At 39.2% G+C, this 20,983-nt stretch overlaps 1 protein-coding gene across 6 annotated transcripts in view; it reads left to right on the forward strand.

The window, feature by feature from the left end:
- TPD52L1 (TPD52 like 1) overlaps window positions 1-20,983 on the forward strand; it is a 102,655-nt gene that overhangs the window by 72,807 nt on the left and 8,865 nt on the right. For 2 of the 6 annotated variants that reach the window (XM_045391590.2, XM_005551725.4), the window contains exons 3-6: window positions 2,954-3,102; window positions 15,924-16,025; window positions 18,443-18,457; window positions 20,137-20,175. In XM_045391590.2, coding sequence (XP_045247525.1) covers window positions 2,954-3,102; window positions 15,924-16,025; window positions 18,443-18,457; window positions 20,137-20,175 — 305 coding nt within the window. The remainder of the gene's footprint in view (window positions 1-2,953; window positions 3,103-15,923; window positions 16,026-18,442; window positions 18,458-20,136; window positions 20,176-20,983) is intronic. The other 4 variants (XM_005551722.4, XM_005551726.4, XM_005551723.4 and 1 more) reach the window with 2 other exon arrangements.

Raw genomic sequence — 20,983 nt, forward strand, 5'->3', positions numbered from 1 at the left:
GCACTGAAATGGTTAGAATTTTATTATAGAACCTGAGAATACATCCAACTTAAATAGCTGACTTCATGTCTTCTTATTAGAGGTCTCTTCCCCATGTGTGCCTTTCAAAGTGTGCCTGAATTTTTAAATTATTAAATGTGGGACTTTATATTTCTTTCTTTTTTTTTTTTTAATGATTTTTGTTAAATTGGTCACTTTAATGTTTCTATCGCTTTTTGGGGATCAAGATTTTATTAAAAATTTAATGGTAGCTCTGAATCCTTTACTCTCTCCCCACCTCCAGATAACAAATGAATAATCCACAGCCCCCCGTGATTTTCAATACAATTACGGGGCTCCATAGCTATGAGGTTGAGAATATTAAGGTGTTCAAGCTTCTTTCTCCTTGTGTACATCTGTAATTTATTTCAGCAAGTTAAAATTTTTTCCCATTTTTTTTTACACAGTGGAAAATACTGTAACACTCAATATACCAAAAACAAACAAACAAACAAACAAAAAATAAAAACAAACAAAAAACAGACTCTCAGTAATTTCAGTCACTCTAAATGAAAGAAAGCAGAAACGGCCTTTTTAATGGAGAATAAAAGGCTGACAGGAACCCCAAACATTTTCTGTGGTAAAAGAGCAAGAGATACAACCATGAGAAATATTGGGCAGTAGATTAAATGCAGGAGGACAAATTGACAAAGATGAAAAAGAGAAATATGACATGATAACAAAAGAATAGAAGGGCTTAATTTTAAAATAACAGTGTATTCTCATTTAATGGAGAGACTAAAAGCATCATTCTCTTTGGTGGTCCCTAAATATACTCCTTTTATAGTCATCAGTGTATGTGTGTACACTGAAGACTCTTGCTCATCAAGGAAAGACAGGGTTCTGTTGATTATACTATGTTTATAGAATATGTAATTCACTTTAGATTTTAGAAAGGTGTCCATGTACATATGAAAAATGTTCCATGAACATAAAGAAATGGATAATGTTAAATTGCCAGGACATTTTGCTGATATTAAAAACCCCAAGATATTTCTACTTCTTACTGTGGATGCTTAAGATGCTTGTGCTTCAGTATTTCTGCTTGGTTTGCTTACATGATTATTTGTATATATAAAGATTCCCAGAACCATTTCTGTCTGTTCACTATTGGGGCTGGTAAAAGACTGGGGGTTTTATTATATGTTTTGTTTTTGCAAAGGCAGATGCCTTTCTTGAGGTGCTTTCCTAGGAGCTCTGACTCTGGAGATCCAAGGAACGCATTTGCAAGATGACTAACAGGCTGACAGGGTTGGTGTGATACATACAGCTTGTGGTCCAAAGTAGAGTGACACTTTACATGTAAATGAGCCACAGTTGCTCCTTTTTAAAAAAATTCAGTGAGAAATCTACTAAAGTGACAGACTTTTATTACCTCTATGCATGTGGGATACTAAGGTAGTTCTAACGATTCTTTTCTGGCTTAACAAGGAAAAGTCATAAAATTTGTTTTCTGTTTTTCAGAAAACAAAGATGTAAATGTAAGCACTGTTACCAAAGCAATATATTATAGAGTATAATAACTAATGAAAATCAAAGACTTTGTGATTTATTCAGATTTATTTTCACAGGATAGAACAGCACTTTCCAAAATCTGAGTACTTTACAGAGCTCTTGTGTTAGAAATTGCATTTGCAAGAGCAATTTTATAGTGCTGAAGAGATCTGCTTTTCTGTAGCACAGGGGACAGAGGAAATATGTCCATACGAAGCCTTGTACATGAATGTTCATAGCAGCTTTATTTGCATTAGCCAAACCTAAATGCCCTTTCAACAGGCAAACAAACAACACACTGTGGTATATCCATACAATGGAATACTACTCTGCAAAAAAGGAGAAGAACCATTGATAATGCAGCAACATAGATGAATGTAAAATAACGATCTGCAAAGTCAAGCAAAAATGAGTATATATGCTATGATTCAATTTATGTAAAATTCTAGGAAATACCTGCAAACTAAACCCTAGGGAAAGAAAGTAAGTCAGTGGCTGTCTGGTGAGAGTGAACTGGGGGAGAGGAAAGAAGAGAGAGGGAGGAATGACAAAAAGCAAGTAAAAGGTGATGAATATATTCACTACTTTGATTGTGATAATGGCTTCATGGGTAGATACATATGTTAGAACTTACGAATTATACATGTACACTTTAAATGTCTGCAGCTTATTGTATGACAGTTACAGGTCAATAAAACTGTTAAAAAGAAAAATCAACACAAATCACTCCTTTACATACATCCTCTATTCCCTTGTTCCTCCCTTTCTTAAGGCATTAGCTTGGCAAAACCCCATTGTCTGCCAATTCCATTCCTGCACCAATGCAACTGTGTGTGGTTGGCAAAAAATAAACTACATTGAGGCCAGGCATGGTGGCTCAAGTCTGTAATCTCAAAACTTTCGGAGGCCAAGACAGGAGAATCCCTTGAGGCCAAGAGTTTGAGACCAGCCTGGTCAACATAGGGAGACCCTGTCTCTTTAAAATAAATAAATAAAGTGACGCTTGAGAAGAAGTTATATAAAATAAGGGTACAGTAGAAAACCAATTTTTGTTCAAAAATTATGTCTGTATACAACTTATAGAAAGAACATTTGGAAGTTTAGAAACCAAAAAATAAGCAGTGGCTATTTCCTAGTAGGATACAGGTGATTTTTATTTCCTTGTTTATGTTTTTCTGTACAATCTGACTTTTTTTTTAAACAAGCAGCATTGATTACTTCTATAATCATTAAAATGAAAAATTCTGTTTCTACTTTGAGATATTAGACTATCATCTGTAGGGAGTGTGTTTGGCAAACCCACACGTGGGGTTGTATAAACAGGAGGGTCAGAGGCTGCTTTGGAACACCCAGAGCTTCTGTAAGTATCCTTTTTTGCTGGTCTGACATTTTTCCCCTCCATTTCCCCTCCACCTTATAGCTAGAAGACGAAATTACAACACTACGACAAGTTTTGTCAGCGAAAGAAAGGCATCTAGTTGAGATAAAACAAAAACTCGGCATGAACCTGATGAATGAATTAAAACAGAACTTCAGCAAAAGCTGGCATGACATGCAGACTACCACTGCGTAAGTATCATGTGAACAGTGTTTTATTAACCCAGCCTGCTGGCTCCTCACTCTGTTGTGTTTTGTTTCATTTTTCCTACAAGGCTGATTTGGTGCATGAAGCTAGGGAAAAAACAATGCTTTCTCTAAAAGCAAAGCAAAGAAATGTGAATAATCATTAAGTATGTTGCACGTGAAGCAGATTCTATGAAGCAGCTTCATGAAATAAAACTTTATTCACTGAAACTCTGTTTTCACTCAGACTTCTTTCATTAGGTTTTATTGTTTGAATGCTTTTCTCTTTATATTTTTAAACATTTGTCAGATATACTTTTTTTAAACTTCTTCTCGTAAAAACTATAAATGAGAAGGTGTTTTCTCCTCAGCACACTTGACACTCATTACGTATGTCTTCCAAAACTGGTTGGCAGTTTCAATACTGACTTGTTGGCAGTTGATTTACAAAGAAAACCTTGTACTTCTCGTCTTTTGTTTTGCACTTTTCATTCTCACTATTCTAGGGAGTATTTAGAGTTGGGTTTAGACCAGTAGAAATTGTTTTAGCCCTGTAATCTCAGCACTTTGGGAAGCTGAGGTGGGTGGATCACGAGATCAGGAGATCAAGACCATCCTGGCCAACATGGTGAAACCCTGTCTCTACTAAAAAATACAAAAAAATAGCTGGATGTGGTGGAACTCCCCTGTAATCCCAGCTACTCGGGAGGCTGAGGCAGGCGAATCACTTGAACCTAGGAGGCAGAGGTTGCAATGAACCGAGATGGCACCACTGCACTCCACCCTGGCGACAGAGGAAGACTGTCTCAAAAGAAAAAAAAAAGAAGTGGATTTTGCTTTGCCATTATCATCCTGTCTTATGTTAGGCAAGGTACAGAATAATCTCGATTATTCTACAATCACACTTTTTTTATTATTCTTAAGTTGCATGAAACATTTAATGATGATGGTACTTTTCTAATGTTGCAAAGTATTTTACCTGCCAGGGGGTCTTGTACCAAAGAAGAGTACTCCACATATGTGATGTAATTTTTCTTCTTTTTGTGTATTGGGGGTTAGGGGCTGGTGAGGAAATCACAGAGGCTTTATCCCTAGCCCTAACTTTAGTCCCAAATTTCACCATTAAGAAATTGTCTTCGGGTTATGCATTTTCTTCTCTACTATCACACTTTGGAAGGTAAAGATATTGCATTCCTAATAACTAAGTTGGAGCCAATTTTTCTCTCTTTCTCCTAGGCATAGAGAGACCTGATGGTAGGAAGAGGTACCAATGATTGACAGCAATTATTTCAGTTTTGCCAGCAGCCAACTTTGCCTGCTGGTTCCTAAGAACTAAAGTGTAAGACTTTTTGCTGCTATGTGAAGATGTCCTTTGTATGAGGAATTGGGTCTAAAATGAGCATGACATCTCCCCAACTTCCTTAGTTTCTATAAGAATGAGAATGTTTCTCTCCCTCTAAATATGGCCTAGCAGTCCTACTGGGCTCTATGCTTGTGCACCCTAAGGACTCAACCAGATAGGTTCAGGGCACAGCCCAGAGTCAGGCAGGATGGAGCCAGGGAGCTTGTCAGTTTATCTCCAGAAGTTAACCAACCTTCCCCAACCTAATGATGACAATTACGGGAAAAAATAAGAACTCACGCACTGATGTGCAGCAATTTAAAAGATAAATTGCAACACCATATGAACAAGCTCCTGAAAGGATAACAGGATTTTAGACATTAAATTAAATAAGTTTATCTGTCAGTAGTTTCACACTCTGGCCTAAGGACTTCATATTACATTGGTCTGAACTTCCCTGTGGTGTATAAGTACCAGGAAGACCTTCCTTCATGGCCTTCCTAATCACATTGCACAGGTAAACTACCCAAATGGAAGGCGGGGCAATGCTGGCAGTTCTGTTGCTGAAGGAAAGAGGTGCCTGGCAGGGAGGTGGGAATGTCTGAGCAGAGGGAGTGTCAAGTTTGTGCAAGGTCTGCTAGGGGAAGGGAGGGGAGAGACTCATATTCCCTCCTGGGACTGGAAATAGAGCTGGCAAGTTCAAGGAAGGCTTCTAGCATCTTCCCACAGAGGATAATGTCTACTTTGTGTTTTTCCATGTTTGAAAAACTAATAGGTTTTATAGCCAGGTAGTCTACTTAATGTAAAGCATTTTGTTGGATGAATAGCCCAGATTTATTCCCTGGGGTTATGGAGTTTAGAGTCTAGTTAGGAAGACAGAGTTTGAGTTTTGTTGTTGTTGTTGTTGTTGTTGTTTGTTTATTCGACAAAATCATGGACACGGGGGATAGAAAGGATTTGGAGAACAGATCAACAGTGGTTTGCAGGTGGATGATGAAGGAAATAGGACGAAGTGTGATGTCTAGGCCTTTGACTTGGGCTACTGAGTGTTGGAACTGTTTACGAGCATTGCGGTTAGGCTCATGGTTGCTTGGGTTGAAATCTAGGCCTTGCTGCATTCATGAAGTGAGATCATCTTAATACCGTTCCCATAGGTAGTGAAGACTCAGTAAGTTAATGTTTGTAAAGCCTGCAGAAGAGCATCTGACTCTTTGCAGGCATGCAGTGATTATTTGCTGCTGTGAGAAAGATTGAGAAACAAGTCTGGAGGAGAGGCCCAATAATTCGTTTTGGCTCCATAAAGTCTGAAATGCCCGATAGATAAACAGATTTATAGACTGAGAGGACAACTCAGTGGAAAAGTTTAACGCAGAGATGGACATTTGGGACTCATCTGCATATAGATAACATTGAAAACTAGATGACTAGATGAGATTTCCTTGGGGATTACTTAATAAATACAAATGGTCATGAACTCACTAACCTTTAGGAATGAAGTGAACTTTCCCTTGTAGGGAAGAACCAATCCCCATCTTTCGGAGGAGGCATAAGGTCTATCAACCTTATAATTTGGAGAAAGGGTCTGTCTCCAACCTTTTCTTCTTGGTTGCTGAGGGAAGGCAGTAGACCTTAATCACATATTTGGAGGAGCGATAAAATCTGTATCCCTCTGAATTAATTAAACCCCTGCTCTTAGTGCTGTTCATGATACCCATTCCAGGACAAAATCTACACCTCATATGATGAGAAATTTGACGTGAAGAAATGATGAACTATGATCAGGTTAGGTTGGGTAGAATTAGATTTCAAAGCAGTAAAAAAAATTTTAGCTGTCAGAGGATGTGTGTGATTCCCAGAGGCAATACTTTGCATACTGATTAAGCAATCATGACCTATTTAGTTTGATTTATAATGAAAAGAAAATCTATGGTATGTTAATGAAAGATCTTGGCATATTTCAGTCTGCAGTAAGATTCAAACCGAAATAGGCCTTGATAAGCAGGAATAATTACACAGCAGACTGAAATTATCTCCTTTACAGAAAGATTCCAGGAATACAGGAACAGGTCAAGGGATCATTGGTATCCAGGGTTTCTTGTTGCTGTCGTTCTTGTCATAGATTTTACTTGCCTAGATTTGTATCTAAGAACATACAAAAAAGTCCTCCCCATTTTTTGATTTTCTGCTGCCTTTTTATGTTGTTATTAGACTTCAAGGAGACATGAGAGAGGTGGGTGACTTTGGGGTAAAGGAGGAGAAATCCAGCCTCTTCTGTAGGCAGAAGTAGAATCAGGAAATGCAATTTTATGGTGGGCTATTCAAAGCAGTGGGCTTCATTTATTCAACAAGTGTTCTGCTTTCTAACCCATGAAATCCCCCCACTAATAAACCCCTCTGAATTGTGCCACAATCTAAATGGTAAGTCGACAGAGGGCAGAGGTTTTGGAAAGGAATTTAAACTATTCTATCTTTTTGAAAGCTTAATAACTTTATCTTATATAAAGAGGACTAAAAGCCTCACATTCAGCATTTTAAAAATGCACAGTGCTCAAAAATTGAAGGTTAGTTTATGATTTATTTACTCTTTGATTTTGTGCTTCTAAGACTTCCAGGCCATTATGGTCAAGAATTCTTATTATCTCTTTTTATGAGGGATCCTGGTTGTAGCGCTATTGAGTTCAGGAGTGCCAGTGAAGATTAAAGACCTAATTTTAAAAGATGTACATACCCGGTCTCTCACATGGTTGTTCATTCTTTTTACCTTCAGGCTTTCATCTTATTACACAAGGCAGGAAGTAGATTCTTTTTTTCTAGATTCAAGTAGTAAATTTATGTTCTGATAACATATTTAGGGAGCCGTTGGAATAAAATAATCCTAAATGAATTTTTTTGTATCTTTGATGAAATGTGTATATTCAACCATTAAAGGAATACTCTCTTTTAAATCTCATAAGAGGAAATATATTCGTGGTATAAAATACCTTCTTCTAAAAGGATGAACTTTTTATTTCTTCTAGTTGTGTGTAGAAAAATGCTTTAAGTCAAAACAATTTAGAAAACAACATGCTTTCTCCTTTTGATTATTAACACTGATGTTCAAATTATTAAAACATGTCAAGTGGATTTTTGCATGAAAAGTCAACAGAATGCTTTTTATTTGGCTTGCAGAGACCCTTACCTCACACTACTGAAGATCCCCGGTTGGCGTGCTGGCCAAACAGCTAACCTGTCCTTGCCAATAAATGCTATCCATTCCAGCTAAATTGAGTCTCCGAAAAGTAAAGCCCACTTTCCTGTTGACTTTCTTTGAAAAACAGGAAGTTTATGTGTACTCAAAACCAAACATCTCTCAGTAAACAGTCTTAAATGACTTAATGCATATGAGGTGCTCTATAAACATTAGCTGCCATTGCTTTCAAAAACGTGAGCTGCTATTGCCACTGCTGCCAAAGAAAGGCAAATGGTTAACTATGAAAGTAATGGCAGCTAGTGTTCAGCCCTAGACCAGATTTGACCCTTTCAGAAGTGCAGGTCCCTACAGCGGTGTTGTTTGCTGGAATGGCTTTAGAACACACAGGGGTAGATTTCTCTTCACTCACCTGAAAGCTTCAGTTGTTCTCTTGAGTTAGAAGCTTCACACTGGAAACTCCTGATTCTGCTCCTGTAGCTGAAGTGAGGACAGGCACACAACACAGACTCGAAGCATATACTTTCAACGTTTCTGCCACCTAATGCACAACTGACAGCAACTCAAAGATATCTTACACATTCATGCTTTTACTTAAGGAAAACGTATTGTTCTTCTGCTTTATCAATTGTGTAAGTCAGCAATGGTGAACCTATATTTAGCTTAAAGTAAGAGAGCTAGCAATCTGAAATGCTAAATACTATTTGTATTTAAATTAGAAGATTGTCAAGTCAATCAGGGTATTAGTATTTAAGTTGTTTTTCATTATTTGAATATTATAGCACATACTTCCATATGATAGTGTTGAAAAACAATCTTAAGTATTAAAAATGTGCCACATTCCATGGCATAATAAAATGCAATACATCATCGAGGGCTGTGGCTCACACCTATAATCCTAGCCCTTCAGGAGGCCGAGGTGAGAGAATTGCTTGAGCTCACGAGTTCAAGATCAGCCTGGGCAGCATGGTGAAACCCTGTCTTTACAAAAAATGCAAAAAATTAGCCAGGTATGGTGGCATGTGCCTGTAGTCCCAGCTACTTAGGGGGCTGAAGTGGGAGGATTGCTTAAGCCCAGGAGATGGAGGCTGCAGTGAGCCGTGTTCACACCACTGCACTACAGCCTGGGTGACCAAGTGATACCCTGTCTACAAAAAAAATAAAATAAAACAATAATAATAATAATAATAGAGCACCAACTTCTTTGGGCTGATAGGAGGGTTTTTGTTCTTTTTTTTCCAAGACTCAGACTCCTAACTTCTGGATGGGGATCTACATTACTCAGCCAATTTTAAGATCAAGTTCAATCAGGATGCAGCATAACGTTACAGGGCCTGTGCAATACATAACTCCTGAGGCACTATTTGCTTAGAACAGGCATGTCCAATATCTGGGCTTCCTTGGGCCACACATAAAATACACTAAAGATAGCTGATGAACTAAAAAGAAAAAAAAGTTGCAAAAAAAAAAATCTCATAATGATTTAAGAAAGTTTATGAATTTGTGTTGGGCTGCATTCAAAGCTGTCCTGGGCCACATGCGACCTACAGGCCACAGGTGGGACAAGCTTGGCTTAGGCTATAGTGTGAGTGGTGCTCCTCGGTGCTTTTAAGTCTTGGAGCCCAATGGCCTATTTCTCTTGGGGTCTCTGGTTACCATGTTCTTGGAAATCGTTTCCCTACATATAACCCTTTCTCACTGTTTACCCTTTTGAAATTTCTTTCAATTGTTGATTTCCAAGTAATGTATATAAAATAGCAACTAACTGTTTTCAAGAAATGTGATGGTTAGCTGGGCTCAGTGGTGCTTGCCTATAATCCCAGCTGCTGGGGAGGCTGAGGAAGAAGGTTTTCCAGAGTCTAGGAATTTGAGGTCAGCTTGGATAACATAGTGAGATCCCAAGTCTATACATATATATAAAAGGAATATGATGTTTAGCTTAGGGAAGAGGTATAAAAATGTGGGGGAAAAAATGTGCATTTTAGCATTCTTGAAATGCAATACTGTTTCTCTCTCTGAACACTGGTGCTATAGAAAGCTGACCCAACTCACCTTTAAATGTCTATCATCTTCAAGGCAACAAGATATTTTAATGGAAAGCAGGCACCCTGGACGAGGCCCTAGACTTACCTGTGTCACTAAGAGTCACATAACTCTTTTGGGCCTCAGTTTCATCATCTGTAATCTGAAGGAATTCGGCTCCAATGCCCTTCAGATTAAACATTAAATAATTACTGGAAATAAGGAGTCCTAAAATCTTTAACACTGCATTAAAGTACCTGTATAGCTGAATTTTAACTATAAAATTTCACATAGAAATAGACTTGCATTTTTCTTGGTGGGGACATAAATAATATTAATCCACACTAAAGTAATCAGATCACTGCACAGGCTCACCTCCCATTTTGCTGTAGAAATGTGTTTAAAACACAACGTAGCTATCACCTATTTTCAATATATACTTCTCTCTAGCTAGCTATATTTAAATTATGCATTAAATTCAGATTGTCACACACACAGAAAAAAGTGTTTTAAAAATCATATCTTGGGCCGGGCGCGGTGGCTCAAGCCTGTAATCCCAGCACTTTGGGAGGCCGAGACGGGTGGATCACGAAGTCAGGAGATCGAGACCATCCTGGCTAACATGGTGAAACCCCGTCTCCACTAAAAAATACAAAAAACCAGCCCGGGCGACAAAAAAAAAAAAAAAAAAGAATTCTAAAAATCATATCTTAATTCAAAGCATTCTCAAATATATAAAGTTAAACTACGTGGAAAAGCTTAAAAGAAAATTAAATATTGGGTCTAATTGTAAGAATTATTGAAGAAATGTGGGACCAACACAAGAATGAATTCTCTAACTAGTAGCCAGTCCCAACTTCATGCAAAAGCCACAGATATTGCAGACTATTTATTTACTTTTCCCTTGAGTCACCTTTCAGGCCACACAGAGTCAGTGGCAGGTGGTTGCTCAATAGACTTTCTTCCTTTCCTCCACCCTTCCCTGGTTTCCTTTTTACCCTTATCACTCCCTTCTCCCTAGGGCTCAGTCCATTTTGTAGGCACTAAGTGGCCAAGGCCCCAGGGACCTCTGGCCTTGATTGGACAGAAAGAGGTTGCTTTTACAGTCTTCCCAAGGGTGCAGGCTTAAGTCTTTTTAATTCTTCAAAATGGGACATTTAAAATATAGCACAACCCTTTTCGTGCCGTATTTTATGGCATCACAAAGCTGAACAGCTAGAGCAGAGGCACTAAGGTAGGAGGTCTTGATTTTAGATAACCTGATGACTGTGTGCCTAGGTGATGATCTTTTTGTGAATAATTTCACAGGAGTTCTTTGAGCTTCTTGTATTTGGTTGTCTAGATCTCTAGCAAGGCCAGGGCAGTTTTCCCCAATTATTTCTTCAAATACGTTTTCCAAACTAAAATTTTTCTTCTTCCTCAGAAACAGCAATTATTCTTAGGTTTGGCCATTTAACATAATCTCAAATTTCTTGGAGGCTTTGTTCATTTTTTTTTCTTTGTCTTTGTTGGATTGTGTTCATTTGAAAGCCTTGTCTTTGACCTCTGAAGTTCTTTTTTCTACTTGTTCTAGTCTATTGTTAAAACTTTCCACTGCATTTTTTATTTCCCTAAGCAAATCTTTCATTTCCAGAAGTTATGATTGTTTTTTCCTTATGAAAAATTTTTTTATTGATGTCCTGTATTTTTTTTTTTATGTTTCTTTAAATTAGTTTTCAGCCAACTTACCTTTCTCTGGTATGTCCTTGAGTAGCACAGTAATCAGCCTTCTGAATTCTTTATCTGGCAATTCAGAGATTTCTTCTTGGTTTGGATCCATTCCTTGGGAGCGAGTGTGGCCTTTCATGGGTGTTATAGAACCCTGGTTTGTTGTATTTACTAGAATTACTTTTCTGGTTTTTCTCATTTGGATAGGCTATTTCTTAAAATTGTTCTTGAATTTATTTTGGCTTGAATTTTTTTTTAAACTTAAATTTATTTTTTGCCTCTTAAGGATTAGACTTTAATGTTTATTTTAGCCTAATTTAATTCTTGGTGCTTGTAGGGGTGAAGACTCTGTATGAGATCCTTAGTGACGGAAAGTTTTTTTGTGAGCTGGCTTTCCCTTATGCTGTTTGTAGTCGTTACATTCTTGGTGTGTGGGCGAGTTCACTGCCTCTTATGGGGTTCGAATGGCAGGTAGCTCTTGGAGCTTATCTCGTTCTCTCATGGTGTACCCTTTATTTATTTATTTAACTTTTTTCCCACTGTTTTATTTACTGAGTTGATGATTCAGGCTTTAGGCCACTAGGAGAGGTATCCCTGGTTAGGCACTGGTTGTGGCTAAGGCAGGTGGGTAGATGTAATACCTGATGGTAGACTGAGGTCCCAGCCTTGATGAAGGTGGCTGGAGGAGCTCTCAATTAGATGTGCTGAGGTTTTATCAGGGTGAAGAGTGGGAGCTACCTCAGCTCTCCTACCAGGTCAGCAGGAAAGCTACTCACCGCATAGCCTCATTCCTGTCCCAGTGTTCTGGCTATTCAGATCAGACAGGCGCCTCTTTTCATCTATGGAAATGTTGATGTTCCAAGTAGGGAGGAATTGTGACTTTGCCTGTCATGCAGGCCTGAATCTGGGGTGTGTTCCTCCTGTGGGGTTGCACTCACCCTGGATTCTTCCAGAAAGGCTGTCTATAGGTGCCTCCATTCCTCTGCGGGAAGTCCAGCTGTGTCTACAGTAGAGTGCCGGGGGGAACAAGGACCCCTTCTTCAAGTCCCTACAATCACAGAGGCTGCCTGACATTTGGGGTAGAGGTGCAGACTTTCCCTACTGCGCCCAGCACGGCAATTGTGTCTCGGCTATGAGAAACTTCCCACCAGTGGAAAGATCTGGAACTCAGGGCCTGTTGTACACATTCTTTTGTTCCATAGGGTGATCCTTTGATGTAGTGCTCGCCCCCTTCCCTTAGAAATGGGACATCCTGAGAGCTGGGCTGCAGTGATTGTTATTTCTCTTCTTAGTCTAACCACCCAGCAGGACTACCAGGCTCCAGGCTGGTGCTGGCAAATGTCTGCAAAGAGTCCTGTGATATGACCAGTTTTCAGGTCTCCCAGCTGTGAATACCAGTACTTGCTCTGGTGGAGGTGGCAAGGGAGTGAAGTAGACTCTGTGAGAATCCTTGGTTGTAGATAGGTTTAATGTGCCAGCTTTCTCAGATGCTGGTTATGCTAGCAGTGAAGTTGTCATGTGGACAGACTCAGGACCTCTGCTTAGCCAGGATGTTACAGGCAGCAGTATTAGCTGTTCTTTTCTTTTTCCTGGGATCAGAGTTATTCTGTCATGAGTTGCAGTAATGGCCTGAGTTGGTCCGCCTCCAGCCAGAAGGTGGTGTTTTTAAGAAGGCACCAGCTGCAGTAGTAACAGTGGGATTTAAGCTTGCCCTAAATTGTCCAAGAGAGGTATTCTGGTTTCTCAGGAGATAGTTGAGTCCATAAAGCCCTCAAGAGTTTATGTCTTCTCTACCAGGGCAGGTAGAGAAATACCATCAAGTGGGGGCAGGGATAGACTCTCCTTGGACGGGTCAGACTCTCCTTGGGTGGGGCTTGCTGCAGCCACTGTTGGGGGTTGGGAGGTGTGGTTCTCAGGCCAATGAGGTTACCTTCCAAAGGGGATTATGGCTGCCTCTGCTGCGTCATATAGTTCATCAGGGAAGTGGCAGATACCTGGTAGCAAAAGGCCTCACCCAGCTCCCACGCAGTTGGCGAGGCCAGTCTCACTCCTGCAGTGCTCTGCTAACAGAGCTGAGTTTCCATCCAGGCAGTCTGCGCACACTGAACTCAGACCTGCCCCAGGCCATAGGCTTCCCTGCTGAGAAAGCAAGCACAGCTTTCAGGCCGCACCCCTCCCTGTCTGCCCACAGTGTTGGTAGCTCCTGCACTCTTATCTGCAGCAGTTTCCAGTCACCCCCCAGATTCTGCTTAAGAAAGTTCATGCCCAGTGGAAATTATTATAAAATTCAGTTGGAAACTTCTTTCCTCCCATGACCCCTCCCTAATTCCACTGGCTGCCTTCCTTGAGGCGCTCTGTGAGATACAGTTATATACATTCCCTGGGCTCAAGCTAGAGACTGGAGTGCCTATAAGGCTTTTCCCATTGCTGCTACTGCTATATTTCGCCCAGATACCTAAATCCATGCCAGCTCTAAGTTAGGTTAAATCCTTCTCCTGTGATCTGGATTTTCAGATTCCCTAGTGGAGACGTGGGTTCAGAGGCAGGTTTTCTCCTCTCACACTCTAGGAACTCAGTTTTTCACCTGTCTTTCAGAATTTGCCGTAGTGTGCCACTCCTTTCAAAGGATCTGTGAATTCTTTTGGTGTTCCTGTTAAGTTCCTGTGGTGCTTCTTGGAGCAAAAGTTCATGATGTGAGTCTCCACACACTGTTCTGTCTGAGCAAGTGCAAGATGCACGTTAGCCTGTCTGCCTCCTATCTGCCATCTTCCTCTTGTCTCCTTGATGATATTATTTGATTTCATGTATACACTGCCTGAAATTCTATGGTTTCATGTAGTCAAAAAATGTTTTTCCAAAATTAAAACCCAAAATCATGTAGCAAAATGTAAACATGAAATTTAATTTGAATCAGCTGATATTTTTTGGAACGTCACAGAAAAAAATAAATTAAGCAAACTTCCTCAAAGCTGTTCATTTCTTTCATTTTGTCTCATTTGCTGTTTGACCCAGTGCCATCTGGCATCCACATTCCTTGTTCTCCTCACACAGTCCTCTCCAGAGACACAAATGACCCCCTAGTCACCAGATTCTTCTTTGACCTTATTCCCCTCGGTCTTTTCATTTTTGATAGGAAATGTCTGTTTAGTAAATGAACATTTGGTTTTATGATCTAGTTAATGTATGTCTTTCATACTTCCTAAAAAAGCAGGCATTGTGTTAATAAATAACATATAATGCTAACAATATTATAGAAAGACTCCATCCTGCTGACAAAAAGAATACCACATTAATAAAGTTATTTCTGTCCTAGGGAAGACCAAGGCACATATTTTAAAACATTCACTAGAGCCTGAGATCATACTTAGGGCTGGATGACTTGTGGGAGATGGAAGGGGTAGAGGGAAAAGGGCAGTTCCTACACAGCTGATTTCATAGGGTATAATGTTTTCTTACAGGTACCATATGCATGCAAGTGTAACAGGGTTTTGGAAGAACTTACCTGGGAGCAGCATAAATCAGAAGAAGACAGCATATGCATTTTTAAGATTTGAGTTTTTTTTTTTAATGTGTATAAAAATTTTGCTGATGTACTATTATTCCTCAAGTTATGTACCTTTTATTTCCCACTTTAATAACTAACTCAGAAATTTCAAATTTCTCAACCCTATAAGTAGCACCATTGTCCTTCTTGTCATGATGCTCATATCCTCAGGACAATCTTTTGTCTTGCTCTTATTTGTCACTTACCATCTCCTGTTGAATCTATCCATTTGATCCCTGTAATCCATCATACCTCTTTCTTTTCCTAGTGCCACTACTCCCAGTTCAGAGTCACAGAAGGTTGTCCCTTTTGATATCACCCACTCATTCATCTACTCTTTATGGAGCTTCTCCTTTATCCCTTTGTCAGAGACTAGGGACACAAAGATGAATGGCTTCCTTGCCCTCAAGTAGTCAAGTCTAGTGTGACATAGGCTTATCAACAAATATTCACAGTACCGTATTCCTAAAACTGTTTTGAAAAAAAGTCACTATATCATCTTCAGATGATGTGCTTTTATTATTCCCAGCTATAAACACTAGAAAAGTAAACTAAATAACTAGCTGTAGTTTGCCTTTTTCTGGGTTTTCTTTTACCCAAATTAACAGTATAAGCTTAGATGTCCCTTCAAAACCTAAACCTGCATTCTCTAATTTCTTTGTCACCTTTGGTGCCTAGAGCTTTCATTGACACGTGTCTGTTTTAGAACTAATACACTTCAAGAACAACATTCTTCTCTCTGGGCAGTTCCGTTATTTGTCATGAAAGATCTGCACATTCAGATCTGTATTTGTATTTGTATCTGTATATACTTCCTAAATTCAGATTTAATGGTCTGACTTTCCTTCTGATGAACAGCCGCCAACCCGTCATCCCCAGACAATGAATGGAAACAGTTGGTTCTGTGGATCTTCTTCCTAAATCTATTGAGGAAAGAACGTTTTCAAAGTAAGGAGTGAGAAGGAAGATGAATTGTTTATGGGAGATCATGACATAAAAACCATGTTGTTCTGTTTTACTTCTAGCTACAAGAAAACACATGAAACCCTGAGTCACGCAGGGCAGAAGGCAACTGCAGCTTTCAGCAACGTTGGAACGGCCATCAGCAAGAAGTTCGGAGACATGAGGTACTGTGGGAAAATACTATGGGAACAGTGCTAAGCCCTTGGCTTTCCGTTTGAAGGGAGCACTAGCTATCAGCTGGTCATCTCAACATATGTATTTTTTTTATTATAATGGATAAAAATGTTGAGACTCTGTCTCAAAAAAAAAAAAAAAAAAAAAAGGAAAAGCTTTGACACTGAGAGGCAAATATCTGTCTATCTTTATACCCTTGGGTACCTATTATACCCAAGAAAACATATTTTCCCATGTTTATAAAACTGGTTCTCTTCATACTGTGTTGAAATCTTTCACTTGAACCCTGGGAACTCCAGCATGATACTGCTAACTAGAATAGTGCCTCTGCATCTTTAGGAGACCTTATAAACACCTCTGAAGCTTGTTTAAAATATGTATTCTTAGGTTGCACCTCTCAGAGGTTGTGCTCAGTAAGTCTGGGGTGGAGTCTCGGAATCTGCATTTATAACAAGCTTCCGAATAATCTGACTTCAGAGGGTCAATTTATGAGGAAGACAGACGTAACTTAGTTCACCTTAGGTGAGTTCTCACTGATAAAATGGAGATAAGAATAACAATGTTGGCCGGGCGCGGTGGCTCAAGCCTGTAATCCCAGCACTTTGGGAGGCCGAGACGGGCGGATCACGAGGTCAGAAGATCGAGACCATCCTGGCTAACACGGTGAAACCCCGTCTCTACTAAAAAATACAAAAAACTAGCCGGGCGAGGTGGCGGGCGCCTGTAGTCCCAGCTACTCGGGAGGCTGAGGCAGGAGAATGGCGTAAACCCGGGAGGTGGAGCTTGCAGTGAGCTGAGATCCGGCCACTGCACTCCAGCCTGGGCGACGGAGCGAGACTCCGTCTCAAAAAAAAAAAAAAAAAGAATAAAAATGTCATTGGACTATTACAAAAGTAGCAGAAGAAACCCTGACATGTATTATGCACTCAAAAAATAGCAGTTTTTATCTTTAAATGACCTACTTGGTTACAAGATGGTAAAAATTAGGGAGAGGATATTAACAGGAGCCCACGGTATTTCATAAATTGTTTTTCCCAGCAGTGAAGAATGAAGCATATGCAATATGTTGACATTCATATTCAAACACTAATTGGGTATAATGTCAAGGCTGTATTGACTGCCTTTCCTCCTGTTTCAATGTGGCTTTGTTTAGTATAGTGGATGGCCTATTTTCCAGGACTTCCAAACTTTCCCTTTGTTATTACCCCATGTAAAGGATACAAAATTTTCATTATACACTGTGGCTAAAAATATTGGAAAATGTAGTCTATGTTGCTAATCAAATACAATCCTGAAATATTTTGAAGAGTTTGAAAATTTCAGAGCTTTATTTTCATAATATTTTATGTGTATATTTCTCTCAAACTATATCTAACACTTGTATATAAGTAACTCTCTGTGAAAGCAACAAGTTTTACAAAGATTTTTACTTTTAAATTATGCCAAAGCAAGTAATATACATAAAAGTCATTTTAAAAGTGTTTAAGCTTCATTTAATAAAAGCCCTTAAATGAGAAAAATTAGTAAGCTTTGATTTTTTGGTCAAAAACTAATGTGCCAATTTGTAAATATGGGGGATATGTTAAAATTTGGTCACAGACTTTTTATTTTAAACTTCTTTTTGGTTAAAAGTGTCATATTAGTCTACATTTTTATTAGTTATGTTATAACATTTTTGTGCATTCTGATAACAAATTTCTGAATTTATTCAAAAACATCACCAGCAAAATTCAAATACCTTGGAAGAAAAACAGCACCTCTCAGTTTTTCTTTAAAATTACTCCAAATTAATATTTACAGATTTTGTAAAACCTAGAATTTGGGCCTTTTAATAGCTGGAAAAAAAGAAGCATTATGTTAGGATTTAATTTGTATGTTTTGTAAAAATTAGTTGTATTTTTCTGAGCTAAGTAAGATTCTCATTTTAACCTGATTGTCATGGAATTTTCCACTCCCTTTCTCCATCCGTAAAGTAACATTGTTAATACCCACTTAACCAAAATGTTTCCTGTAAAGTTAAAATGAGGTCACACTTAGGAAAGTACTCCGAAGAAATCCAAGTGGTTGGAATCATTTTTCTAATAACATTGGCATCTTCTGGGAACTTCTCAATTAATTTGTTCAAACTGTGATCCAGTGGGGACAAAATGTTTGGAGAAGGCATGTCATTTTATTACAGTGCAATCAATGTTATATACTTATAGGAATAGCAGTTAGAAGCAAAACCTGAGTTGGTAAAATGATTTGTCAGAGACATTAAAAAGTATAATCAAGACCGGTAAATGAAGCTACCCCGTCTCTGCCCTGGGGCCCTTGGAAGGGGACCACCAAGGGCAGTGCGGTGTTTCCCCGCCTACTGTTTGCTAACTCTGCTCCTGCTCTTCTCTCCTGTGCTTCCCGGCTGCAGGTCTCACTCCATCGGGTAAGCGCCACGGGGCTGCATGTGGGGCTCTGCCCATTGCCTTGCTGCCTCCTTGCTTCCCAGGGCTCCCTGTTTCTTTCACCCTGTGCCTGAACCAACAAAACTACACTCTATTTTCCAGAGAGTGTCCATGACCAGGAAGATAGTTTATAGGGCACTTAATACATTTGAACTTATTGAAGTATGTCTGTATCTCATTTCTGAATCATTGACACCATCTCACTAGCTGAACAATCTCTCAGGAGTCTCTTTCTCTGCACCATTTCTTCCGGTGTTGACAGAGGTCCATAGAATTAAAAGAAGAAAAAACAACGTGGAGATTGAAAGTTATGTATGTTTTCTAAAGCTTCTAGAAAGTTAAGTTGAGAAACAAAAACAGATTTTCTGTAGATTGTCATGTTTCTGTGAATTTCTTGTACCTGTAATTTGTGTTGATGTTTCACCTTCAACTTTCTGTGCCTTCTGAAGTTGAAGGGAAGAAAGGCTACTGGAAAAGCGCATATGTTAAGAAGTTTGTGATTGGTAGTCCCAAGTCCCCAAACTAAGCCTTCTTTTAGCTGGAATCTTATTATACACTTTTATTTTTTAAATTTTTTCCTGAGCAAGTGGTCTATGTTTACAGAGATACACCAATTGGTAATGCAGATTAGGCTCTTTTAGTGATGCTTTTTAAGTGTAATTTCTGAGGAAATATCTGCCTAATCGTTTCTAAATCGAGTGTCTAGGGTAAGACCGTAAGTATCCCATGAATTTCTTTGTCCTTTTCTTTCTGTGTTCTAGCAAAGTGCTACCCATACTAATGCCCTCAGTGGATATTATCAGTGAAGGGTGACAGATTTGGTCCCTGAACTATTAGCTTCTTGAGAGAAGAGAAAGCAGGAGTGCTGTTGAAAAGTGTGAGGTGGGAACCAGCACTAGACCAGGAAAATGGACCCATTGTACTCCTCCCCCTACCCAGCCTGATTTCTGAGTGGAACTCAATAGAAAGTAACAGGCAATTAACCAGAGGGAAGATGAATCAGCTACTAGGATTCATAGGATGAGAAGTCTAAATCTCTTAAAATTCTCAGGAATGTTTGTATTTGCACCAGATGTTCTTGACAATCATCTGGTACAAATCAATCATCCTGACAATCAAACCAGAATGGATGCAGAAGTCCCTGCCCTCACATTGGCCTATGAGAACTGTGTTTGCCTGGCATGTGCTTCCTTGAAAGTCTTATGTTAACTTCTTGCTTTCCTCTGGCCAGTTTCTCTACCATGGAATGATTAGCTTCTACCTGCCTGGCTCTATTTCCTGGGTACTGCCTTTTGCTCCTTACTGTCTTCCTGAGCAGAAGGGAGTAGAGACCTAGGCTGGGCCTGGAGAAGATGCTCATGGGCTACTGGGCTCACCTGGGAGAAACCAGACATTCTCAGATTTCCTGGCAAAAGGAGGCTGCAGAAAGTAAAATAATATGCAACTGTGGATCCACCATCTACTTTTCATTTATACCCTTGAAAGCTGACTATGCCCATTATACCCAACAAAAACAAATATCATCTTGGTTGGATGGGCAGGGAATATTTCAGATATTTGGAATTGCTGTTTTAGAACTATAAATAGGGAGTTTTTCATGTACTTATGTGTGCTCTCTTCTTTTTTCTTTTTTCCCCTTTAATCTGCTTTTGCTCTGAAGCTACTCCATTCGCCATTCCATAAGTATGCCTGCTATGAGGTAATGTGTGTAAAGTATTTTATGTAATATTAATGTGGAATGTGTTTAAGGTGTTACTTTATTTATATTTACTTATGGGGTTCCCCTGCTTTATGCGAAAGGAAGTTGCTGATGGTCTTCAGAAGAAAAGGTTGACAATTCTGTAGAAGAATTGTGTAGCTTGGGCTTTTGACCAGACATCCTGGCTTAAATCTAGCCTTTCCTGTGTGACTCAAGGCAAGTGACCTAACCTCAATTCTTTTATCCATATATTACAAGAAATAAGACCGACTTCATATGATGTTTGTGAGGCATAAACAAAGGAACCTACATAAAGCACTTAGCACAGTGTCTGAACATGCCAAGCAATCTTGCAAAGGTAACCTTGGGTTTCTCATTTCAGCAGAATTAAATGCCAGCCTGGGGGAAAGTTTAAATGAAAGGATTGAAGACTAAGAAGGCTAAAGTTCTAGAAAGGATATCATTAGGATTTTTTAAGGTAGATATTAAGGTGAGATGTTTGTTAAACAATAAAATGCCAGTATAATTACTGACCAGATAAAAACTGGTGAGAAAGACATTCCTCACTTCAAGTTTGCATGGCATAGTGATGCAGTCAGATAAAATTAAACTAATAGCAAGACAGGAATGAGTGTTAAATTGAAAATCAGAAAATGCAGGCTGTAGCCCAGCTCTGCCAAGGATTAACTTTCCACTCATGGAAAAATCACCTCAACGGTATCAGCTTCATCATGTTTAGAATAAGAGGCTATAACCAGATCAGCTGCTTGCCAAAGGTGCCCCTCCACCCACTGAGCCCTAAGGCTGC

Source organism: Macaca fascicularis, chromosome 4, assembly GCF_037993035.2.
Source record: "Macaca fascicularis isolate 582-1 chromosome 4, T2T-MFA8v1.1".
Taxonomy (NCBI): domain Eukaryota; kingdom Metazoa; phylum Chordata; class Mammalia; order Primates; family Cercopithecidae; genus Macaca; species Macaca fascicularis.